The 26683-nt window shown below is 41.1% G+C and overlaps 1 protein-coding gene across 3 annotated transcripts in view; it reads right to left on the bottom strand.

Annotated features, from left to right (window-relative positions):
* Nucleotides 1-26683, bottom strand: part of CRAMP1 (cramped chromatin regulator homolog 1) — a 49123-nt gene that overhangs the window by 12613 nt on the left and 9827 nt on the right. For 2 of the 3 annotated variants that reach the window (XR_009115306.1, XM_058035485.1), the window contains exons 3-12: nucleotides 24505-24698; nucleotides 22916-23069; nucleotides 19964-20047; nucleotides 17476-17524; nucleotides 9358-9443; nucleotides 8530-8653; nucleotides 7370-7451; nucleotides 5047-6306; nucleotides 2681-2855; nucleotides 343-524 (exon numbers count right to left, since the gene is read on the bottom strand). Coding sequence is in view for 2 of the 3 variants with exons in the window: in XM_058035485.1 (XP_057891468.1) it covers nucleotides 343-524; nucleotides 2681-2855; nucleotides 5047-6306; nucleotides 7370-7451; nucleotides 8530-8653; nucleotides 9358-9443; nucleotides 17476-17524; nucleotides 19964-20047; nucleotides 22916-23069; nucleotides 24505-24698 (2390 nt within the window). In the remaining variant the exon portion in view is untranslated. The remainder of the gene's footprint in view (nucleotides 1-342; nucleotides 525-2680; nucleotides 2856-5046; nucleotides 6307-7369; nucleotides 7452-8529; nucleotides 8654-9357; nucleotides 9444-17475; nucleotides 17525-19963; nucleotides 20048-22915; nucleotides 23070-24504; nucleotides 24699-26683) is intronic. The other variant, XM_058035486.1, reaches the window with a different exon arrangement.

The following is a 26683-nucleotide window of genomic DNA, read 5'->3' as shown; positions in this document are numbered from 1 at the left end:
TATGTTAAAAATAGCTACACATCAGAAGGGGATAAGTTTTTTGCTAAATCTAGCACATATATTTGCTGGAGCAACTTAATTAGACAGCAAGTAAGTGTCATCAAGCTGTGGGATGGTATTCAGATTTGAATTACCTGAATTATCCGAACAGGTAATGTCACTTCATTACACAGTTAAAATCTCACTCAGCTCATTTAATACAATGTTAAACTTAAACATGATAAGAAGCACGGCTTCACAAGGCAGCCCATACTTTCTGAGGAATTCAGCATCCCTGTGATACCTCCTGGAAGCTGGCTCATGCACACTGTGCTGCATTTTCTGTTCAGTCCTCTCACTTACACTGATGGTGTCCAGGTGCTGCCGGAAGGTCAGCTCTGCTTCCTTGCTAGGCAGGAACAGTTTCCCATGGCGGCTATTGGGGGGCAAGGTTGTAGGGACTGCAAACAGCCCACTGTCGGCTTCCGTGCTCCCAGAACTTGAAGGACTAGCCACCAAGAGAGGTCTAGGGAGGTTTCTCAAACCTAGAATATTTTAACAGCAATTTAAATTAAATAAAGTGAAAACAAATAGAAATAACTCTTTAGTAGCTGAAGGGTCGTAGAGAGCTGGGACTTAAGGATTCGGGCTTTGTCACCAGCTGTTTCCAAAATCAGGAATATTTCCATATTTCAGTTGTCCCACCTGCAAACTGACAGTATTTACCTGCTATGAACACCACTAATATTCACTTGCTTTGAATTCTTGGAAGTACGGGAGTCAATGTAATTGTACACTACTGAAAAACTAGAATTGAAGCCCTATTTTCAGCCCCACATAGGCTGTGATAATCAGTTTATCTGTTCAGCTGGTAGGCATACCTGAGGGCCTATCCCAGTAAACAAACTATATCTACCATTTCTTATGTAGGGGAAGATAATACAAACACAGAGCCATTTTACAGTGTTTATGATTTATTTACACACCGCTTCTCTCCCTATAGTAATTTGAAGTGGAATCCCAATAATATCAATCTGGTGATGGAGCGGAGATCAATTTACCAAAGACCTTCCCAAAGACAGTCTGTCTTCAAAATACATCTGGCACAGTGAAATAATGGTAACTTGTCTGAGTGAAACTCCTCTATTTATGTTTAAGTTTAAAAAAAATGTGGTAGGATTTCCTTCTGCACACAGCCAGCTTGGATGAAAGCCAGCATTGTTGGCCTGTCACTCTGAGGTAGCCAAGATCCACACAGGTGCTTACCAGCACCAGTTAACCCAGTTAACCTGCTCCTGGGTTCACTGCTTCTCAGAGCAGGGGTGTGAAAAGGACTGCCTAAAAATCACAACTGGGCCCAGTAATCCCAGCACCATCACAAACTTTCCTGAAGGCATAAACATTTGGTGGCAAATGCAACTGGGCTGAAGCACAGAACCAAAATTCTTGGCCTGCATGGCTGCAGGTTACAGCAGCCATACCTCCTATTAAAGAAAAGGCAGTTCATAATCATTCTCTATCTTATAATCATAGAATCACACAACTGATTTGGGTCGGAAGAGACCTTGAAGCTCATCTCATTCCACCCTCTGTCATGGGCAGGGACAACTTCACTATCCCAGGTTGCTCCAAGCCCCATCCAACCTGGTCTTGAACATTGCCAGGCATCCGGGGCAGACACAACTTCTCTGGGCAACCTGTGCCAGGGCCTCACCACCCTCACAGGGAAGAATTTCTTCCTAATATTTAATTTAAACCTATAGTGGAGATGGCACAGAAAATTTTCAGTAAATATTTATCAACAGATTTTACACTGGGCATTTACTTGCCTGTTTTGTAAGCTGATATTCTCTTGAGATCTCACACCTTGTGCCAGTCAGCATGTACTGGTTCAGGCTGGGAGGGGGTCAATTTTCTTCAGTGGCAGTTTTGGATTTGCGTTGCAAACAGTGCTCATAACTCAGAGATGCTTTAGTTACTCCTGAGCAGGACTTACACTGGTCAAGGCCTTTGCTGCTCCTCACCCCACACTGCCAGTGAGGGGGCACAGCCAGGACAGCTGATCCCAGCTGACCACAGTGATATCCCACACCATGGGGGGGTCATGCTTAGCATAAGGAGCTGGGGAAAGAAGGAGGAATGGGGTGGACATTCAGAGTGACAACATTTGCCTTCCCAAGTTACTGTTACATATGATGCAGCCCTGCTGTCTTGTGGATGGTTGAACACCTGCCTGCCCAGGGGAAGCAGGGAACAAATTCCTTGCTCTGCTTTGCATGCACAGCATTTGCTTTCCCTAATAAACTGTTTTTATTTCAAACCACGAGTTCTCTCAGTTTTACTCTTTCAGTTCTCCCCCATTCCACCAGAGGGGAGTAACTAAGCAGCTGCATGGGGCTGAGTTGCTGTCTGGGACAAAACCACGACACAGCTCCCAAAAAACCCCAAGCATCTTCTCTAAGAGTGACCAAGGAAAGTTCTTCTGGATTGTGAACTGCATTACTGATGTGCATTGTTATTCAAGATTCAAAGCAGCACTGGACTTAGGCCAATTCTAAAGCAAATTAGCACACACCGATGTTCTCAGACAGTGAAGTTCCTAAGAAATATTTCTTCCAGTGTTTTATCTCTGGGAAGTTCTCATTATGGTGTGAGGTATTAGTGAGTTGATTTCATCAAGTGGATTTTTAGGAATACTCACCTGAGGAGCTGGAAGCAGCACCAGGAGAAAAAGTCTTGTTGCGAAGGGCAGACTGGTTCCGTGCGCAGCCGGGGCTCCTGGCGTTGACGGCAATCACCTTCCCCGGGGGAGTCAGGGCCTGCTCCTCCTGAGTAGGCTTTATGGGTGACGTGGCAATAGAGCTCATCTCGGGCATCTGAAAATGCACATTAAATGAACATTTTGTGCTGGTACAACAAATGTATTGTGAAACTCACTGTACTTAGGAAGACTTAAAATCTGACATGCTACAACACCTTAAAGTACTGTAAGCAGTATCTCCTAGTGGGCATGAGGGGCAGCTGAAATTACCTTCCTGCCCACTTAGCATTGTTGGATGTCACCAATTCAATACATTAATTTATGTTACAATTGTGTTGACACTCAACAAGCTTAACACAACATGCTGGATCACCGTGGGATAGAAAGAAAGAGAAAAAAACAGTGTTGGTTTTAATTCAGTGCAAAGCTATTTTTCATAAACTCCATAGAGAGGGCTGCTCTGGTGAGAGCAGACAAAAACATTTTAATTCTCTCTTAATTCTACTCAAGTAGAGTTTTGAATTTTTCCCTTCTCTTTCACACTGTAACACAGCACTAACAAGAGACACATGCGCATCGATAATTTTACAGGCCTATCCAGTTGTTTCATTAAGTTATTTAAACTGTCTTCTAGAAAACCCTCCCTTTTAAATTAATTTTAAGCAATCACAGGCTTAAAATTACACCCACTGCTCAACTGCAATGCCACTTCAGAGTTTATTTTATGCTGATGATTTTCATTTAAAGAATGAACCACAGCACAGCTGGCTGGTTTGGCTGTCACAGATTATCTGGAGAAAACAGCAGGCATGCATCAATCCTTCCTCTTAAAATATCCTGTGGCAAAAATACCATAGTTCCTGTCATTATTTGATGAAATGCAACTTTCAAGACATCTATAGTGCTTTCAGTGAGGCTGTAAATATCTTCCTGGCCTTTGCAATATCAGTGCCACAATGTTCATGTTTCAAGGAGAATGTTTTTCTGAAAAACAGTGAAAATAAAGTGGTATTTGACAAATTAAAGGTTGTGTTCCTTTTTTTTTTTTTTTTTTTTGCTGGAATGTACAATATAGTATATATCCTTAAAGAGCTCCTTTATTGTTCATTAGTGCTATAAGACAGCCAAGAGTGTGAAAGTGACAGAAAAACACATGCAAATCCTAACTGCTGGTTCCTCCCCCACTCTTCAATTCCTCTCCCCCCAGGTCTCAGGGATGTCCTTCTTTATAGTTTGTGATTGTTTCATCATGTCATGCCTAGCTGTCACCTGTGTCACCAGAAGTAAAAGTAGATGCCAAAGAGGAGACAGCAGCCCAGATCTGTGAGATGTCAGACCTTAGGCCTTTGCAGTTTAAACAAGGTCTATATCTGGAGCTGCATCTGAACAAAGATGGGTTTAAATTTATAAAATCCTTCATTCCATGTCTGTAGAATCAGAATCAAAAGGAACTTTGAGTGGAGTTAAATCACCAACAAGCAAGGATTAAAGAACTCTGTGTTCGGGAACACTGATACATTTGCATCCTGGGTGGAACAGAATCTTTAGCTCATCAGAGGCCTTTGAGTAAATCTGCTAAACTCTGTGTCTTTTTAAAAGATGTTTTACTAAGTTTCAATTGGCTGCACTAGGGGGAATTGGCTGCCCAGGTATCATTGGGGCAAATCTTAAATACAGGTTTACAAAGCACAAGAAGGAAAGCAAGTTCATTCCCTAAGGTCTGCCTAAGGACTGGGACTGTTGAACAGCTATCCTGAAGTCTGGGAACTTTTACACAAATCAACTGAGACAGGCACAGTTCTATTGACTCTGCTGTTCTGAAGAAATACTTTCTTTTCACTCTCACACTGTGTAATTTGAATAAATATTGAAAATCAATGCAGTTTTCATGTGCAATAATAATCTCATCCAGGCTCCATTTCCCACAAAAGGTTGGATTAGATGATCTTCCAAGGCCCCTTCCAACCTGGGCTGTTTTAAGGGCTGTTCTCTCACAAATCTGAGAGAGAACAGAAGGCACCTCACCTCAGAACTGATCTTTTAAGTAATCCTGTTAAATGTTCACTGGAACACCAATGAGACTCACAGCAAACTAGAAGCTAAAAGGCAGTGTAAAAAGCATATTAAAGCAAAGTCCACTCTGTAGCCAGCTGTCATGTGTGGTGGTTTTTGTATAATTTAAACACAGGAATCTCCAAAGCTCTTGACATGGCTAGTTACCAATTTATTGCGAATGCACAACTGGGCAATTATTCCCCAAATGAAACTCGAGTTTAGCATCTGGAGCATGAACAAGAGCCACTTACTGGTTTGGGATTGACTTCAGTAGAGATGAGTCTCAGAAGGCAATTCAAGAGTCTCTGCTTGTGCAAGGTAGAGCATGCAGGGACAGCACTTGACTCAGATACCTGCTCTCTAGCATGCTGGGTTTTTGGCTCCAAGACAGCCAACCAGTCATATTCCAGCTGCAGCTTGTTCGGTTTGCCCATCATGAGGTAGACTTCAGCCAGTGTAAGGCTCTCAGAGGTTCGCAGACTCCATCCTTCTTCTCTAACTTGTTGGGAGAGCCGACTTGGGTCATCCTTGAGAGACTTTGTACTGGATTGTCCCTGAGGTGGAGGTGGAAACGAGGAGCCCAGCTTCTCTTGAGAATCCTCCATTACTGCATCCGTGATATCCTTGGTACAAGCATCAAGCTGCTGGCCCTGGCTGTGGCTCGCCTGAGTTTCATATCTGCTGCTGCCAGGGGAAGCCACACCACCTCTCAGTAGCTGGGAACAAGAGTCAGAGGTTTCTGCACTCCTCCTGCTTGGAAAAGCCACTGGAGAAGCATTACCAGCTGCTGAAGCAGAGTCTTGCCCGTGCAGTTTGTTTGTGCAGGAACATTTCTCTGGGACAATTAGGTCCTGGCAGGACTTCATGTACCGTGGGAATGGATCAAGCAGAGAGAGCTCCTCCACATCAGGGATCCTGCTGCAAGCACACTCTGTGCTGCACGAAGGTAGCACACCTGCCTGGTCACTAGCCAGGGCCTCCCTGCCCTCCATGCAGGGGGCCACTGAGCTCAGCTTTTCCTGGTGCCCTCCTGGATCCTGAAGTCCAGAAGGTGGTTTCTGGAGGGAATTAGTGATGCCAAGATTTGAGGCTACTCCTTCCACCAGGACGGGCTCTGAGGCACCATCTTCAGTGCTTGCAGAAACTTCATTTGTAGGCTGCAAGGTTCTGCTGGGCTCTGTAGTGCTTTCTCCCCTTCCCACACCCTTACCTTCCATCCCCCGCAGGTATTTCAGCTGTCCCCTTGCTGTCCCCTGACCACTCTGTATCCCAAGGATTTGGGCAGGGGGGAGTAAGTGAGAGTCTTTTGCGTTCTGTTTGCATTTGCCCGTTTCCTGCCAATGCACGGTACAGAAGGCCTTGGAATGGACCACTCTGGCTACCCCAGGCAGTGGAGTGATGGTACAGTTTTCCCCTGGAAAGAGATGGAGCATCACTTTCTCCTCTGAGAAGCTGCCTCTTGTTTCTGAGTCTCTGGAGTCTCGACGTTGCTGTTCTTCAAGTGTTTTACGCTAAAAAAAGATGTGTCAAAGAATGTAACAGTCATCTGTCCCTTCCAAAAAAGCACCTGGGAGCCTATTTTGCAAGTTAAAAAAAAAAAAAAAAGAAAATAAAAGAAAACCTAGCTGATTGAGGATATGTTCTCTATTTGCACAGATTATAGTGAAGACAACTATAATCAGAAATTAGGTTCTTTGTGGTGATAAAGACTGCAGTGAAGACCTGCTACAAGCCCAAATACAATTCCAAACAAAAGTACCTCCCTGTTTCACACACCACTGTAATTGTAAAAAAACAACAAACCCAATCAACAAACCCCAACAAAACCAAGCAAAACCTCTAACACTGCACAGCAAAGCAGCCTCTCATGAGTGCAGCAAACTCCACCTTACACACTCTGACATCCTTCAGAGTTTCAAGTGCTGTGCCTCTGCTTCTTCCAGGCTCGCAAATTAAACAGAAAAGCCTGAATGAAAGGCCAAAGAAGTGGATAAAACCTACAAGTCAGAAGGACTAGGTTCAGAATGGAACAGTTGCTAACTCACAAATCTTTCTATTGCATGGATCAAATTTCAGAGGCAGGGACACCCTGAACACTGTATGGCTCAGACAGTGCAGATATACATTGCAGGTAGCAGCAGCTACCTCAACAAGAAGCTTAAGCCTATATTGGTGAAACTGCACAAAGTGCAAAGATCTGTCCTTAATCTCTTGGCTGAAACTGGAAACAGAATAGTCAGTTATTATCCAGGCTGTACTGGGGTCACCCAGTGATAATGAACCAGACTAAGATCACAGTGTGAGGAAACTAAATAAAGTCAGGAACATAATTTTTTCTTAACTACCTTTTATGGGATCATAACAGAGAAGAGTTGAGGTAAAAGCAGAACACTACGGGATCTCTCACAAAAGCTTCCACTAGTGATGCTAAGACTTTATCTATGTCTTTACTAAGCAGGGACTGGTATATTTATGAAGTAGATTCACTTTTACAATGCAAAACTGAACTTGGAATAGGAAGTGAACTTCTCCCAGGACACAGCACGTGGAACAGACTGAGCAGGAAAAGGATACAACCCGCACTTCATGTAGAGCCCACTTCTGCTTCAGGAACTCAAGGAGGCTGGAGACCTTCCGATGTAACTCCACGATCATCCTGTACGCAAGAGAAGCAGAGCGAGGGAACAGAGAATAACTGTCAGCAGGAGCTCCAAGTCCTAACCTTGATGCTAGAAGGGGAATTAAGGAATAAACTGGCATTCTATAATGCCAGCACAAAGAACACTCCCAAGCGCTAAGAAAAACAGCCACAACAAAAAACATACGTTATCCCACAACTTTAGAATTTCGGTTAACTCACAACTGTGACAACTCAAACATTCTAAAAGCCTGTTAGATAAACCTGACTGCCATGATTCAAGAAACTATTTTTTTTCAGACAGAAGAAGATAGGAAAAGATGGCAGGACTTAACTGAACTGCAAAAGTGCAGGCAAAGCATGAAGCAACTACATAAAGTATAAAAAGAAAGAGAAAATGACAAACATTAACTTTTTGAAAGCATTTTACTAAATAAACCTAATGCAGAGAAGAGAATGGATATTTTTATCATGATCTTTGGTCACTACACTGAAGTGTTGCATTTGAAACAACATTCAACATCACAGAGGTCTCCCGTTTCCTGTTCCAAGTTCTGGACTAGATGTAAGGACCAGGATGAACAGCCACTGATGACACTGAACAGCTGCAACAGCAGTGTTTTTCAAGGGAGAAACTACAAACACTTTCCATGCTATTTTAATCATTGGGTACAGGTGAAACGTTCAGAGCCTTGGTGCAGGCACCTCTGACCAGTGCGTATATTCCCTTGTCTCTGTCAATGGTACATGCAATACAGATTTTAGTAGAACCAAGGCTACTATCACCATTTTACTTGCCCTCTGCTCTGACATTAAGTGGCACAAACTGTACTCATCTCCAAAGCTAGTAGCTCCTTCATTACTCAAATTACAAGATATAAAGAACAATAGTAATCTAATTTTCCCATGTGATAACTCATGTTTACAAACCACGCACTGGTTAGACAAAGGCTTCAGACTAAGTACACTTAGGACAACTGCATTATCATGGATGAACTGCCCAACTGGCAAAGAGGATGAAGAAAGAAAGAGGAAGAGGCGAGGATGCTGCTCATCTATTTCCCTATTCTGAGCACCACAATCAGTTCTCCATTACCTAAGCCGTGGGTTCTGGGCAAGACTCTGTACTCGAGCCCATGCATGGTTATTCCGTGGCTGCAACTCCACAGGGACCTTGAGGGGAAGTCGTACTGGCTTTTGGTCCTCTTCATCACTCACACCTGAATGGAGATGAAGTACAAAGGGTCAAAGCAAGGACAACTTAGTTGTCAGACAACTCCTGTCATACAGGACAACTGTATGCTCAGTTACACAATACAAAAGATCAGACACCACCATCACCTATAGACAACTTGAGGAGCTCAGCTTCACCAGTGGAGCCCACTTCCTTAATTACCTTTTGTTTCAGTATGTTCTTATCCTTGGACACTGCAGTGGTACTGGGGATTCCAGTTGAGCAAGCAGTGTCAAAAATCAGACCTCTAGAAACTTTGAGCAAGTACAGTATTTCAGACCTTTGAACAGCCTGATTCTACTTACTTGAGAACAAGGAAGTCAACAAAAAATCCAAAATGAAATCATACACAGCTGTATAGGAGAAAGTAAAAAATTTGAAAATGTTCAATGCTAAACACTATACTACTGCTGATTCACTAGCACCTTCACATACAGTGAAAGCAGCAGTGAACTGGTCTGGTGTAGATATTTCCTTTTCAACTTAGCTGGTGAGAAAACTGCATGAGTCCTGAAGTTACTGGGGTTACACAAGCTAACAGGCCAAGACAGAATGCCATGCCCAGGACAAACATGCAACAGCACAAATTTCCCTGCCAGTGATGGACACACCAGAACAAGCCTGCTCACTTTCTATGATGCTTCCAGCCATCTTCTAGAACACCCTCATGTTCCAGCATCTTTTACTCACCATCTGGATCACAGAGTTTCTTCAAAGCCCTGCACATGGGAGCTTTGATACGCAGGTTTCTGCCCTTGTAACGAACAGTTGTAGCCCTGGATATATGAAAAGAGAAGTACTTAGAGGAACCAGTAACAATAGTATGTGAATACAGACCTATCCATCTTAGGCCCTGTCCTCTTCACCATCCTCATATATAACTTGGACACAGGACTGGAAAGGATACTAAGCAAGTCTGCAGATGATACAAAATTGGGAGAAGCAGTAGACTCCCATGAAGGCAGGGAGGCCCTACAGAGAGAGCTTAACAAATTAGAGGACCGGCCAATCACCAACCATGTGAAGTTCAACAAGGGAAAGTGCCAGATTGTGCACCTGGGATGGGGCGACCTTGGATGTATGGACAGACTGGGGAATGAGATGCTGGGGAGCAGTGCTGCAGAAAGGACGTGGGAGTCTGGTCGAGGGCCAGTTGGAGCTGAGTCACCAGTGCCCTGGAGCCAAGAGGGAAACCCTTGTTCTGAGGGTACCAGGTCCAGCATTGCCAGCCGGGCTGGGAGGGGATTGTCCCACCCTGCTTTGCACTGGAGTGGCCTCACCTTGAGTATTGTGTGCAGTTTTAATCACTACCATATAATAAAGATATTAAGCTATTAGAGAATGTCCAAACGAGGACAATGAAAATGGTGAAGGGGGAGCCATATGAGGACTGGCTGAGGGCACTTGGTCTGTTCAGCCTGGAGAAAAGGAGACCGAAGGGAGACCACCTCGCAACTGCAACTTCCTCATGAGGAAAAAAGAAGGGGCAGACACCAATATTTTCTCTGTGCTGGTCACTGGTGACAGGACCCAAGGAAATGGTCTGAAGTTGTGTCAGGGCAGGTGTAGGCTGGATATTAGAAAAAGCTTCTTCCTCCAGTGCTTGGGCACTGAACAGGCTCCCCAGGGCAATGGTCACAGCACCAACCCTGACAGAGATCAAGAAGCATCAAGACAATGCTCTCAGTCACAGTGTGACTCTTAGGGATGGTGCTGTGCAAGGCTGGAAGCTGACCTTGATGACCCCTGTCCCTTCCAACTCAGCTTATTCTGTGATCAGGACAGGGACACAGAGCAAAACACCATCATGGCTATAGGAATGAATACAGAAATGTAAGGGTCTGTAGTGCAAGTTCATGGAGCATTCAGTTCTTCCTATCACCTTATTTTTCATTGTGGAAGCGCTACTCTTGTGACTCTCCTCTTCCAGACTTTCATTAAACACTTGGTTGTCCACCCAGGGAGGGACTTCTGTTTTATAAGTGGACCAGGATCATGTTACTTTGGTTCAAGAGTACCCTCACAGACAGCTGCTCCATAAAAGACAAGTGGTTTTGATTTAGTCTTCCCTTTATACTTATGACTCTTAATTATAGGAAGAAAGAGTCTGAAGTCCTTGCAGTCTTTCATTAGGAAATATGATCACCATATCTGGTGCAGACATGAGGTCTAAGAGCTTGTGCAAAAACCTAAACAAAGTAACTTTTTACAGTATGATTTCACTGCTTTAGTTTCAGTATCACTTTAGCAGTTTCAAAGATCCTTAAAAGTCAGAGATCATTTTTGTTTCACACCATGAAACTACTTGATTTCTTCACTCCATCAGTCCTGTTTCCTTTGTAGGGACTTAAAGGGCAATTTGAGCCTAATCAAATTACCAGTGGCAGTATTACTACCTAATACTCGAAGCAGATCAGCTGGCATAGAAGCAGCAGGACTGAATGCAAATCCTTGTAGTAAAACAAAATAAATTATAAAGAATATTCCTATGCTGTAAGTAAAACACCATCATGCAGGAAGAGCAGTTGTCTACAGTGCTAGGAGGAAAATCTGGAAAAGGGCAGCAGAAGTGGAGGCAGACCTGAGAAGATGGAGCTGATGGGGTGAGCAACTCAAAAGTTTCAGTTACTGAACTGTGACTTTCTATAGATTTGGAATATCCCTGGGCTGGAAGGGCAGATTTCTTATCAGCATAATTCTTGGAAAAAAGAATTGTTTGAAGACAGTTGGTCCCACCAAGTCCAACAGTGTAAAGTCTCCGTCAGGGTTTTCCAGTGAAAAGACTTAGAGAAGGACACAGAAACCCTTGCAGGTATCTAATCAATAAGTTAAGAAAAGTTAAAACCTCGTCCTGGGCACCTCAGCCTTAGCATGAGACTCCATATCCTCTTCTATTTATCCTTATATTAAAGTGTAGATATGATTTTATCAGAAAATCGGCATTTTGCACAATGATCCTCTTCCCTATTTGTAATCTGTTTTAATACAGCAAATTCTTTTCACTACTTGTGCAAGCTGAGACTCTCCTCCTTGATTTTAGCTAATGCAATTCTTAATTATCAAATCTGCCCTTGAAGCATGTTAGTAAGGAGTCAAAAATGGCATTATTATTATCATCATCATCATCATCATCATAATTATTATTTTGACAGTTAGTACAAGTAAGAAGAGGTTTGGGGAGAGAAACATTTTTTATATTAACTGATATAACTATATAAATCAATCAAGTTCTGTGGAAATTGTTCCATCACATGAGTGGCAAGTTATTGAAACAAGGGCCTGGCTGCTCAGAAGGCCCAGAAGGTTTGATCTGCCTAGAACAGCTGAGCCAATTGATCTAAGAAAAAAGAAGTGCTCTTGTTCATTTTTGTATTTCCTATTTCTGTTCAAGAGCCCAGCAAGTTGGTCATAAAGCATTTATTGTTGAGTCAGACTTCCTGGTAGTTGTTCACGCTCCATTTGTCTGCCACCTGTACAGGTGGACCTTGGGCTGCAGGTATCCACCACCTGTTACCATGGAGCACCTTATAAATGAATCAGCATTACAAACTCCTGAATGCATCTCTATCTGTGCTTCAAAGGGCAGAGAGATGAGCAAAAAACAACCAACCCAACCAAAACCTACGATAAAAGCCAGAAAAGAAGTGTGAAAAATATAAGTAAATTATGGAAAAGATATTATTTGAAAAAAAAACAAAAACAACAAACCAACAAAACACTAGGAGGAAAACACATTGGAGGAAACCAAACAACTGCAAACCTGCTGATACCTATATGGAGAAGCAGGAACCACTGTCTTCCAAGCATGAGGGGGAATAGCACAGTTCAGAAGTCAGCAAGCAAAGTATACCATTCAGTAAATGAAGAGACATTTACTTTCATGTTCTGTCACAAATGTGACAAAACATTAAAGACTTCCCATGCAAGTTTTTACCCTGCCACTACAGCACTCTTCCACAACAACAGTGATCAATGTTATTTCCATGGTTCCTTTGCACACACTTTAGAATATCCCAGCTCCCCACATTCAGGTGTTCTGCTTCCCCTAATTCCCTTTTCCATTAGGCACACTTAGCTTCAAGCAATCTAGGACAGAGTCTAAAGAATAACTTGTTATCAAATTGATATAAAAGCAGATACATTTAGACATGATAATTTTCTAATTGAAATCTGTAGCAGGGAGGCTGAAAGAAGACTATTTCTACAAATTTAGGAGAGAGTACAGTAGAACAGTCAGTCTGCAACAGAACTACTTTTAGCTTCAAAATCCCTTTTTTCTTCTGTTATCTAGATCCTGGATGTCTCCAAATGCAGAAAAGGGTAAGTCTTAAAAAAAGTCACTCTACTGACTATGCATTCAGAATTACCTGTCTGACTTGACACCAACAGCATAACCTGCCTACTTAAAATGGTTTGGTTCATATACTATTTTTTTCAGTATACTAAAATGGTTTGGTTTATATATTTTTTTTTCAGTATGAACTGTTATTTTATGATCAAGATTTTTAGAGAGTTACAGATTTCCCCTCAGCATGCCAAAGAGCTTTCCCAAGGAACTGGAAGACAGTGAAGAATCACTCTTATCCTACATAAAGTACATTCAGAATCTGAACCAGACAGAACAACTAATGCCTTTTAATGGTTTCTGCCTTTCTTACCTTGTGTTATAAAGAGCCTCTCAAGTCGGGGGGTAAAGCCACATAGACTACAAGACACTGAAGAGTGCTCTGCTTAACTGGTGCACCATTACAATACTTCTTTAATTAAGTGTTTTTTATGGTTTGGTTGGTTTTGGTTTTTTTTTTAACTTACCCAAAATTTCTACATATTTACAAAGATATCAAGGAAATATTTTTATTCATTCCTATGTAGTTTTTTATTAAATGTAAAGGGTGTTGCAAAACCTAAGTTAAGTAATAATGCTTCCCTCCTAAAAATGAAACAAAACAACAAACCTTCAGTTTATTTAAATTAGTTACTGAGCAGTTCTGCTATACCACTATACATCCTTTTTTTCTTGTTATACATCCAATGACATAATAAATGTGTAGTAAAATTAAAATGCTGTAACAAAAATCTTAGCACAAAGGACTGGACAGAGAGTGGTCCTGTCTTTCAGCAGCTAGAGCAGGCCAGCGTTGCCCTAAGTATGCTGAACTACTCAGAACAGTTACAGAAGCTGACAGAATAATTCTTAGCTTCCCCTTACATTTATAAAGATGTAAACTGTGATCTATTTTCTGCAAGATTCCCCATTTATTCAACAAGTCCTGTACCACTGGCTGTTGACTAGCCTCATTTGCCTGTTTCTGACATTCTGAAGCCAAGTAAGAGATGTACAACAGGCAAACAGGGATGCATCACACAGAGACTTTGCTGGTACTTACCAGGGTCAGCTGACAACTGGAGTTGTCAGGCATGCCTTAGTATGCATGACCTGGGTTATAAGCTCAACTAGGAAGCTTTTACATATGGTTTTCTTATGAGTCCCTGACAGGGTAATTTGTTTTTCCACACTCCAAGAGATTAGTACAGAAACAAGAGATGCAAAACAAGCATTGAATTAGAGCATGCAACTCCAGGGTCAGGAGTTGTGCTGCAAATAAATTGCCAGGTAGCTCCTCAGAACCTTTCTTGACTTTTCTTACCAATTAAATGAAGAGAATGTTTACCAACTTAAGGAGCAGACCATCAAAATAATGCATGTTCACATTCCCCATTTTTAATCACTTTGGGCTCACTTTTACTGCTTTCCTCAGTGACAAGCCTTACAAAGTGCATTGCATTCAGAAGAAGAGTGTCACACTTGAAAGAAACATGTTAGCAACTGGAGAAAGAGCTGATTACAAAGAGGGAAGAGGCTCATAGAATTGTACCATCACTGAGCAAGATGAGAAGTTGAACCAACTGAGGTACATGCAATGTGTTTGCTTCTGGGAGCTATGAGGCTGCCCTGCACATGCAGGTGGTGCAGACATCCAGGTGGTAATGAAGACACAGTTTGCTCTTCTTCAGCTGATGAGGTTCACCACCAAATGGGGTAAGGGATGCAGGAGAAAAAGGGAAACAAAAATGGGCCTCCCAGATGTAGACAAAAAGCCTTTGCTAAAGCAACTGGTTAATGTTACGTCCACTCTAATTTTGGTGCAGAAGATTAGCATAAATACTTCCAAATGCAAAGACTCCTCTTCCCAAAATGGCTTGTTACAAGACTGGCTTTCATGAAGTAAACACCTAGACTTCACAGGAATTACTAGCCCTCATTAACAATTAATTAGAAGAACTAAAGCCTGAATCATGCAAAGTGATAGACTGATACTACAGCTCACTAAACATCATCAGGCTCATTTGCTATGCTTCAGTTTGTTTGGATAACCCAGTATAAGAAAGGCACTCTAGTATAGCACAGAGTGACTAAGCAAACTGCTGATACTCTGAACCTTAGAGATATTCAGGGAACTACAGATGAAGGCTCATCCCAGGTTTACTTTAACTGGTAAGTCAAATTTAAAGAGGTAATTCACTTTAAGAATAATGCCGTTGAACATACTGTTAATATTTTCCTAATTGTACAAAACCCAAACCACATGGGAATTTCTCTTCTAATTTAAAACCTTGCAGTTAACAGAAGAATGAACAAGTGATTCAAGTATCACACTGAAGACCATCAACACAAGCACACTGTACAAACAGCATCTCCCAAGAGAGGAAAGATTGTTCAACTCCTAAGAAATTAATCTGGGAATTCCATTTGAGAACACAAGAAAGGGAGAACACCAAATATCCGTATTTTCAAGGTAAAGTCAAAAGACTGCAGCTGCTGAGGGGGCAAACTTCTGCTCCTGTCTACAGTCAACTTCATCAATGACTTGCCTACTACAGTGAACACCGTAAAAGCAAGAATGTTGTGGGATCTCAGCACCTCAGGATGAGGGTGCAGAGCAACCAAGACCACCCTTGGGGGGCTCGGGAGTCCTGGAATGTTGCCAGAAGTGTCTGGTGACAGGACTTTGATCCTACACAGGAGATGACACCTGTATGAGGATGGGAGGATTTCACTGGGTGAATGGTGAAGGGATAAGTTAATTAAGGTGTAGAACACAGGGTTTAGGATTTCTGTACAGGGGGGTCTAAAGAAGTAAGATGGAGGAATTGGGGTGTGTCCTGTCCTTCTTCTTCTTCTTCTTGGCCTCCATCTTCTGTGGTGATGGTGGCACTTTGGGATTGGTCTTTACTAGAAGTGCACCGGTTAATAAGAGTAGAAGGTATTGGAGAAAAATCATAAATATTGTACACGTAACTTTGGATATAAAGATAAGTGACCGCCCCGGAGGCTGGGGAGTGTGCCCATGGCTGACTGCTGTGCAGACCTCTGTTGGGCTGAAAGAAAATCTTTTAGATAAACAATTAATAAACACCAAGACCGAAACAAGATCAGAAGTCTCTCCTCGTCCTTTGAAGCGCCGGGCTGCCCAAGGTCACTCTGGGCCTTTCCAGGTCTTTGAAACAGCCGAGAAACCGAGCAAGTGGCATCCCTGAGCTATCTTCGGACATAAAACAGCCGGGAAGAGAAACCGACAACCAGCAAACATAAATCAACCATAAAACAGAAGAGAAAAAAGAAAAATGAAATCGGACAGAATGTAAAAGGTAAAAGCATATCTGTAACAGACAGAAAATAATGATTTTTCAAATCACTTTTAAAGATGGGGTCAAGGAGACATCAATGCCTCCTAAGTGACCACATGCCTTGTCCTTTCAAAGAGATTTCACTTTAAAAGACATAAATTCTAAAAGATGAACTACTTTGGAAAAATTGATGCACAAATCAGGTACGCCCTCATTTATAATAATACACAACTTCTAATCCCTTCTGTATTCTAGGAGGGCTTCGAATCATAGACTGCAACCTCAAATCCCACAACACTCTTTAGAAGCGAAAGAAAACACTTGCTCTTAATGTTACTGGAGGGCTGAGGCCTCCAATGTACTGAAGGGTCATTTCAGGTCTGAAAGTCAGGACTTGTGAGCCCTGCCGAGGTAGAATGGTTTGGACATGAACCCTCACTGCAAGAAGGACATTAAGGGGCTGGAATTTGTGCAGAGATGGGAATGGAGCTGGGGAAGGGTCTGGAGCACAAGTCTGATGAGGAGCAGCTGAGCAAACTGCGGGGGCTCAGCCTGGAGCAAAGGAGGCTCAGGGGGGCCCTTGTGGCTCTGCACAGCTCCTGACAGGAGGGTGCAGTCAGGTGGGGGTCAGGCTCTGCTCCCAGGGAACAAGGAACAGGACAAGAAGAAACAGCCTCAAGCTGTGCCTGGGGAGGTTTAGATGGGATACTGGGAAAATTTCTGCACTGAAAGTGTGGTCAGGCAGTGGAACAGGCTTCCCAGAGCAGTGGTGGAGTGACCATCCCTGAAGAGATTTAAAAGACCTATGGATGTGACACTTTGGGACAGGAGTTAGTGCTGGAAGGGCTGAGGTAATGGTTGGACTTGATGATCTTGGATTCCAACCCAAATAATTCTATGATTTCCCTGAGTGAATCTACATGGTTAAGTGCTGTAGCTTCTGTAAAGAATTCCCATTTAATTATTTTATTAAACTTAACTCATAATTTCTTATTATTAACAATTAATGGCTTCATGGAAAAGGTGAGAAATAATAATATTCCTAATACAAAACAAACTAAGAATGGAAAACATCAAACTTCTGTTCTTGAAAATTAAAAAATGCCCCAAACTTTGGATGATCAATACAACATCCAACAGAACAACACAGTTTTATGAGTGTCAGAAGTTCTTACTTACCCGGCTTGAATGAGCTCATTGAGTTTAGCTGCGTTCTTGTCATCCATACCTTTCCAGTAAATGAGATAACACAGTGAATTAGGATTTACACTGTTAAACCCATGGCCTTCTCTGTGTCCTATTGGGTTTCCAAAGCTATTACATTTTATTCTCACATAGGATTAACGTGCATAAATTTGCTGTAACATAGTTCTTCTGGAAAGTTTGTATTTTCATAACATGCAAGCTTTACATGGTCCTTGCCACAAAAATTACTTTTTACATATGGATTAAATAATCCTAGTTTAGGTACTACAGCCATCTTTGAACATTGGGCTTTAATCTGACACTGGGTTATTAAAAAGCAAAGCTTCTTCCTGCTCAGTCTCTGTTCCTAAGGCAGCAAGGCAGAATGAAATAGCACCCTAGTACTTTACAAGAGTAAATAAAAATAATAAAATGCACATGCAACCCTCACTTTTTCGTATGCATTACAGAGCATGTTTTTAGACAGAAATTTTGGTAACTCCATTTATATGACAGTTAGGCCTAGATCTATTCACTGAACAATTAACCTCCCTCTGGCAATGCTAAAAGTATTTCTGGAGTGTTTTCGTGTCTCAATAGCTCTCAGTAAGTCTTCTCCATTTATGAGGCTGTGAATACCACAAGAGGAAAAAAAGAGGGGGGAGAAGGAAGAAACTGCTTTTCTATAGAGTAGACCTGTTATAAATGGGTGTACAGTCCTGCATTTTGAGTACATTTGGTCTTGGAGACAAAAATTTTCTAAGTGATAGTGAGTAAAGTATGTAGCCAAGTCCCAAAGTTCTATAAAGACAGAGCAGAGAGGCTGCAGGCATTGCCATGGTGACCGTGTGAAATCTTACTCCCAGTCATAGCAAGAAGGGTCTGCTTGTAAAAGAAATGTGGGTACAGGAAAGAAACACTAACACTGATCTCTGCTGACAGTGCAATGTGCCTTGCTTCTGCACCTGCTTTGTCATCAAACAGCTCAAAATTGCTTCTCCAAGTTGAGCACTGCTTCTCCAATTAACACACTAGAGATCTTTAAACAAACAGAATAAAATCAGTATGAACATTCACAACAGTCTCGTTCATCACCTGTTATGACAGCATTCCCAGGTAAGGGAATAGCATAGCTAAAAACCTTTCCCAAAATCCCATAATCCTTTTAGGAATTGTACTTGTTCACTCATGAACACTTTCATGTCCATTTCACCTTACAAGTAGTACGACTTCACAAAGAAGTGAAGGCATTTTGATGGTTCTCCATGTCCCACAAATTAAACAAAGCAGGTAGAAGATGCACTATGATGTAACACTGTGCAAAAAGCCTGGGGACAAATGAAAAAATACACGGATAAAAAGGTGCATGCACACGAACTGGCACATGTTTCTCTGCCCATTCTTCAAGGCAATCATGTCACAGCTCTCTCTGGTCTGGAAGCCATGAAAACCATAGGAACCATGTCCTGGGGCTCATCCCCCCAGTATGGACAGTAGGGTAAGGTAGGGATCATCTATTCTACTCAGGTGAAATTCCACCTGCAGCTCTGGGGGTCCCAGCATATGAAGTACCTAAAGAAAGCTTAGGAAAAAAAACCAAGGAAAGACTTCTCAGCAGGGCCTGGAGAGACAGGACAAACGTTGATGGTCTTAAACCACAGGAAGACTTTTTATTATGAATGTGGAGAGGCCCTGGCACAGGTTGCCCAAATAAGCTGTGGGTGTCCCATCCCTGGAAATGTTAAAGGCCAGGTTGAATAGGGGTTGGAGCAACCTGGTCTAGTAGAAAGTACCCCTGCCCATGGCAGGGGGTTGGGATAAGATAGTCTTTAAGGTCCCTTCCAATCCAAACCACTCTGTAGTTCTGAGAGCCTAAGCTCAGGTATGTTGCTAATGCAGTTAATCAACTGCCAGCAAACAGCAGAGCATTATTATGGCACATACTCCTCCATCTTCACTCACTGACATGGACAAAACCGGACTCTGGGACTGACAAGGTCAGAACCCATCTTGCTTAGGCAGTGAAGTTATTTCCAATTCTGATTTGTGCCTTTTCATCTTCAGGGTACAGTGAGCAAACATTTAGAGAAAAACTTGGAAAAATACACCATCCCAGATTTTGACTGCATGGGCACAAATAATTCTGGGTGTAAGTAGTATCATTTACACCCTTAATTGCTTAGGTTTCAATAATAACAGAATAGATCATCTAAGCTTTGAGTATGTTTTCCTGTCACCTGTGGGCAATACATGCACAGCATTTTGCAGAGAGATAAAACTAAAGAAATCTAGCAAAGTGGACTAATGCAATAGACTAAGGAAGGTCTGTAAAACTAAAAATGTATTTAATGAAGAAATAACACCACAGATTACAGCAACAGTCAAGAACTTAATAGTGGAACTGAACTAGACACTGCCAACCTCAAGGGTAGTAACTTCTGATTCTAGAATGTAAAAATAACCTGAAGTCATTCATACTCACATCCCCCGATCTTTTTCCTTAGTTCCCCATAGCAGATTAAGCCATACAGCTCCAGGGAAGATTTTTTCAGCCCTTGAGAAAACACTAGAAAGCAGAAGAGGTGTCAGTGAGATGCAGGTTGCAGATACGCACAGCTACATTGTAAATGCTCATTTCAACACTATAAAGGAGAGGATCTGTATTTTCAATTATGAGACAAATCACAAACGCAAAATTAAGTTCTGGTTCAAGAAACACTATAATGGGACTGGTTCACCAACTTTCTTTTTATGGCATTTTTTTTAGATTACAGGAAAACAAACTCCATGGAATTTAAACAAATATGCAACTGCTCAATATGCAAAATAAAGCCAATTCATAATAAAGCTAGGTCCAGTATCAATTGTTTACAAATTCTAAGGGAAATGTCCAGATGCCCCCAAGCAAATGCATACAGAACAATTTCACATGAAAATTCAGGGGTAGGTTTGTATTTTCCAGATGACAGATTTTTTGGGCGCACAAACACATCCTAAGAGATTTGACGCAAATTCTAGATTCTAAATTTTTACACAAAAAATTGATGGCATTTTATTCAACTTCGCAAGGGGTTTTTTTTGTCCTTTCTCTTCAACACACAAGATGCAGACATTAATGCTAATAGACCTAAAGATCTATGATAGCAAGGACAGTCTTGTGATTTACAAACCAAGTGAAAATATTTATTCTTGTCTATTCATCAAAACTTTAGTTCTCTTTGATCCCAAAATGCAAGCACACGTATTTCTACTAATATTAAACCTAATCAAACTACTGCACTGACTGTTAAAATTCCTTCAGACAATGAGATTCTGGACCCCAACGACACAGATACATAACTGATTTTTATTTTAAAAATTCTTCCATACTGTGTTCACTGCAACACTGGCTTTTAAACAAAATACTAATGGCTTCATCTTAAACTGCTGCCTTGTTTGGAAAAAAGAACTCCCAAATACACCTTGTGCCAGGTTGTTGAGATACTCAAGTCCTCCTTTAGGTAACCTAAGCCCAGGAACACAAAAGTTCATAAAGAACTACATATTCACAGTATAGTATGTACCATCACACATAGTATGATACTAAGTACATAAGCTTGTACACTAGCTTGCATTCCTTCAGCTTCTTTCTAGTCATATCCGTTTCTCCATAATGACTTACTTTTAATAACTCATTATTTTTAATTTTTAGTGAGGTTTAGCAAGACCAAGTGCTGGGTCTTGCACTTTGGTCAAAACCTCCTGCAGCACTACGGACTGGGGACAGAGTGGCTGGATAATGGCCAAGCAGAAAGGGACCTGAGGGTGCTGACTGAACATGAGCCAGCAGTGTGCCCAAGAAGACCAATGGCTCCTGGCCTGGATCAGAAATGCTGTGGCCAGCAGGACAAGGGCAGTGATTCTTCCCTTGTACTCAGCACTGGTTGGGCCACACCTTGAGTGTTGTGTCCAGTTCTGGGCCCCCCCAATTTAGGAAGGATGTTGAGATGCTCAGATGTGTTCAGAGAAGGGCAGCGAAGGGTCTGGAACACAAGTTCTGTAAAGAGTGGCTGAGGGAGTTGGGTTGTTTAGCCTGGAGAAAAGGAGGCTCAGGAGAGACCTCATCATTTTCCACAACTCCCTGAAAGGAGGGTGTAGCCACGTGGGGGGTCAATCTCTTCTCTAACACACTGAGTCACAGAATGAGAGGACACAGCCTTAACCTGCATCAGAGGAGCTCTAGGACAGAAATTAAGAAGTTCTTCACAGAAAAGATGACTGAGCATTGGAATGGGCTGCCCAGGGAGGTGGTGGAGTCACTGTCTCGGGAAGTGTTTAAGAAAAGACTGGATGTGGCACTTGGTGCCATGGTCTACTTGACAAGGTGGTCATAGGTTGGACTTGATGATCTCAAAGGTCTTTTCCATCCTAGTTGATTCTGATGAAGAGATTGTATTTCACACTAGCTTTTTCATTCCTTTAACTTCTTTCCACATCCATTTCTCCCTGAAGAGTTATTTTTAACTTGAGAGGCTTTGGCCACAGACTACAGATGAATTTACTATCCAAAATTTTGCTGATATTCAGGAGTTATTCAAAGACCAAAAAATTCAACCACCACAAATTTATGCATCTTAGAATAGACCATCAGAATGACCAGAAAACTCTGGAGACTATTACTTAATTACAAGCTAATGGGAGAAATTACATTTTTGACACCCTAAAGTCAGAACAACTCAATCTTACTAAACTAAAATCTGGTCACTCTGAAATACATTTCTTTAGCCTGTTATTCAGATTAGGCCACCCACAGACTAAGCTGAATCCTCTCTGCCCATTCCTAAATAGTATGGATTTGATAAAAATCCATTTTAAATTAAAATGTTACTGTTATAAAACACCACCATCTGACTTCCTAATTTTGTTTTCATTAAACCACTTGCAGAAGGAGGGAAAAGAATGGGAAGGGGAATATGGCACTGGGAATCATAAGTTATTGAACCCATGGTACCATTTCAAAGTTCTTTAAAGTGGGAGCAAATATGCCACCATTTAAACTTGTATTGGACTGTGATTTGTTTCTACGTTCCCCCAAGAATTGCAATGTGGTGCTGGGTCAGTGTGCTCGATGGAGCCATGCCTGATTAATGTCTAAGCAGTTCTTGAAGGTGTGTTCCTGACAATACAAAAACATTTCCTTGAACCTGGTTTTCCCCCAAGTATTAACAGAAGGATCTGCATTTACTATGGTGTGGTGAATTCACAGAACAATAGTGATATAAACATCAGGCTTTGGAAAGCATTTTTCACAAAACATGAACCTTGATAGGGCCATGCTAATGAAAACAAGAAGTGAGACACTGTGAACTCCCTGTTCCTCCTCAGTATTTATTTCCTCACCTCTAAAAGGCAGGACTGCAACCCTTGCACCAAGCCCATTTTGGTGCATACTAACCATTATCAAAGTCAATGTACTTGGAGATCTTGTGCCAGGTGCGGTAGTAGAAGTGCCGGACCTGCTCCTTGTTCTTCACCATGCTTGCTGGTTTGCCTTTCTTCTTGTATTTCAGGGCAATGTTGTTCTGGATAGCTTCAAAATCCTTCCCATGCTGAAGAAAGAATAAATCAAATAGAAATACTCAAATCCAAACTTGGATCTTGCTGTAAGTCAAGTCAAACAACGTGAGGGGCTTTGGGGTTCTTCGTGGGAAATTGAACTTCAATGGTCATAAACAAAATTTTTGGGGACCAGATCTCAACTGTGAAAGAATGACACTGGCTTCCTTTGTTTTATATAAAATGCAATATGGATACCAAATTAATTACTTTCCAATTTCTTTAGCTGTTTCAAAATAAAAACAGTAAGTTGCTATGAAATTGAAAAAATCACCCAACTTTACTGACAAATGTGTTAAGTAGCAGGACTAAAAACACTGATTTTCTCCCTGAGCATTCTTTACTTTCCTCTGCATTCCCCCCACCACTTCTGACTAGAGTAAATGAAAAACATACTATATTTACCATCTGCAGTTTTATTTACAGTACATTTCATGTTACTGTTACTAGGAGTAAAAAGTTTGAGTTTCAAAGGTCTTGATTTTATACACATTAACTCCTGCTACCACAAAATTTTTGTATTCGGAAAAGGTTGGAACTGATTTCAACACAAAGTATGAAAATCTTTTCTGAAAGGCAGTGCCACAAAATGAATGGTAGGAGGGACTGAACAAACTGAGTCTTGGATCCACCTTAAAACAATTTTTTAAAAAATTTGCTTCACTATTCAAAAAAAATCAGTGAAATGGCTTAAAAATTACTTGCTTCCCAGGAACACTACTGCAATTCAGAGGAGTTAAAAAAAACACTGTTTAAGTGTTCCGTTTGTCCACAAAATATATGCATTTGATACCATACCTATGATGAAAAAAAAAAATTCAAAAAGATGCACACGTGCAAAGAAAACTCCCCATCACTGCTTTTTTTACATTTGGCATGCAGTTTCAAAACAGATAAGCTGTTGAAATCATCACAGGAACAGGACGAGCAGGGATCCACCATATAAAACACAAGAGACAGAAGATAAGATGATATAAGTTCTTGTCTCTCGGCCCAAGGACTGAACTGACTCTAGCCTCTTCAGGGCCAAAGATTAAACACAATTCTCTTCAGAACAGAGCAACTTTTCTTGTTTGGTATTATAACAGAGCAAGTGTGTTGCTTTTGAAAGTTCAGACAGGGACATAATTTAATTATTTTTTCATTTGAAACAGAACCATAATTAAATAACAACTGAACTTACTATAAACATTTATTAATAAAACTCAGAAATCTTTCCTGTGTATTTAAAGGGAAAAAAAAAGAAACTTGACACTTTTGACATGTAGCTCTGACAGACAGTTGTTTTACAGCCCCATGTATGGCCCTACAAATGCTCATCTGTAAGTGGCCTTCTGCTCCTGCCAATCTCACCCTAATCAACCCTCTTTAGGAATATCCAGACTCTAACCAAAGCCATCTATGTCTTTTATTTTCTTCTACATGTACCTCATACAGTCCCTCAAAGAAAGTATTCTTGTCCTCCGTGCTCCATGACTCCCACTGCCGTCGCACTTTCTTCCCTTCTTCCTTCTCTCCTGTCGAGGAACCCAGGTTCCTTGCTGCTGACTTGGAATTCCCAGCAGGATTGCTGGGAGGAATTCCTGATGTGCCACAAGGTGCAGCCCCTCCATTATCTGCTGCTGTAAAAAACCATGACCAGAGTGAATATTAAACCAACAAGAGGATTCATGGATAGAGGTAAGGGAGTAACTCAGAATTTTCTCCTTTTTCACTTGACATACAATGGGCAAATAACAAGGTTCATTTTAAAGGAATAAAATCTCAAAGCACAAAAAATGAGGGGAAGATTTCAATGGGTTATTTTTTTATTTCCAGAAGTATCACAAATAAGCAGGAATGTACCACAGCAGCCTCTACCAGGTAACCCTTGCTGATGCTTATATGCTGCTGAGCTCTGCAGTCACTGCCCTGCAGGCAGGGGGACCCCCTGAGCAGTGCTGAGCAGGGAGCTGACCAATGGAGCAAAGTGATGTCCATGAGGAAAATAGGCAGAACGGTGACATCCTTGTCTTTGGTTTGATCCTGCTGCCTCCGGAATAACTGCGGAGAGGGAAGGATTGAGAGATGTGGACTTTAGTTCACCACACAATGACAGATGAGCATTTCCACAATCTGATCCACAGTGTATGATCCTCAGGGCTCCACCTCTGACATGGCCCATCTAGTAAAACTTCAGCTATCCAGAGGACAGCAAGTCTCAACCCATTCTCCTTTCCCAAATCCTGCTGTGGCTTTCAGAAAAAGGCACAGAGGTATAATCTTGATTGTCCCTTTGTCAGTTATCAGCATCCAAAAAACATGGAAAAAGAGCTATGAAGAAATGAGAATAATGCTGGATAAAACTAAGAGAATTTGCTGTTTACTCAAGTAGGGACCTGGAAAGAAAACAGGACAATACACCATGCGTAGTTTGACACTATATATCAGAGTGCTAATCCAGAAACTAAGGTAAACTCCCCAAAATGCACTCTTTATTTTTTTTTTGTAAGAATATAAACATTCCCAGTAACTTATATTTCCAAAATAAATTATCTTCAACTTTATTTTAAAAAATTGTTTAGGATTTGACAGCCCTTATCGATGCAGACGTACTTAATAAAGCAGAAGTCCTTTAACAATAAACTTTCATTGCTTATTTATAAAGAATGCTCCTTACACTTTCCTTACACTATTCTCCAGTTATTGGCCTTTACATTTTGTGTTTTACCTCATGATAAAATTGCTTGCCTTAGCTTATTTGTTTATGCACCCAGTTTGTACAGTACAGTGGTCCCAATCGGTTTCCCTAACTTTTATATATATCAACATAATTCTCTCTTTCATATTTAGGCTTAAAACGTTAGTTATCTTTTCTCAACTTCATGAAGCAGGGATTTTACCTGACAAAGCCACTGTTTATATACATACATACATACATATATATCTCATTCAAGAATCCAGAGATCCCACTTTCACAATTCTAACAGTATTTTTTTAAAGTATCAGAAGAATCAGCTGTTACAGGCCCACCATGCTTTAGAGATTTAAAGACTTGTATGTAAATCTTAACAAGTCAGTTGTAATTTGAAAGTAATTCCTTTGGGCAACAAAATAATATTTTTTCCAAATCCTAGAGAAGGTGGTTTGCACAAGTAATGGAGAATATTTTGATTTCAAACTTGGAAGAGAATAGGATGTGTGAAAGCACATTTTTTTCATGCATACAATAAATATTTACTTGATATAAAATGTGATATTGTGACTATTTCGGAGTTAATGTTTCTTCTATTTCTAGGGATGACTATTTGCCTCTTTTGAAAAAATTACTGTCTACCACGGGGAAGCATACAAGGCAAAACATGAAAAACCATTAGACATACAGAATAAAATGCATTTATAAACAGCTTCTCAAATAAACAGCTTCTTTACTTCCTAAAGTCTTCAGCCACTAATAAAATAATTGAAATTTAATCCATTTAATTCTGGCACTCGTGAGGTAAATCCTTTAAAAAAAGAAAACCACAAGAAAAAAACTGATCACTTTTACCGATGGCTGAGAAGAAACCCAACACAGACAGAACTGACACTTCCTCATTCTGCAAATGTGAGATTGGAATATCATAAT

This window comes from Melospiza georgiana, chromosome 16 (assembly GCF_028018845.1).
Source record: "Melospiza georgiana isolate bMelGeo1 chromosome 16, bMelGeo1.pri, whole genome shotgun sequence".
Taxonomy (NCBI): Eukaryota; Metazoa; Chordata; class Aves; order Passeriformes; family Passerellidae; genus Melospiza; species Melospiza georgiana.
Note: the sequence above shows the minus strand (reverse complement) of the source record. Positions and strands in the feature narration are given on the sequence as shown.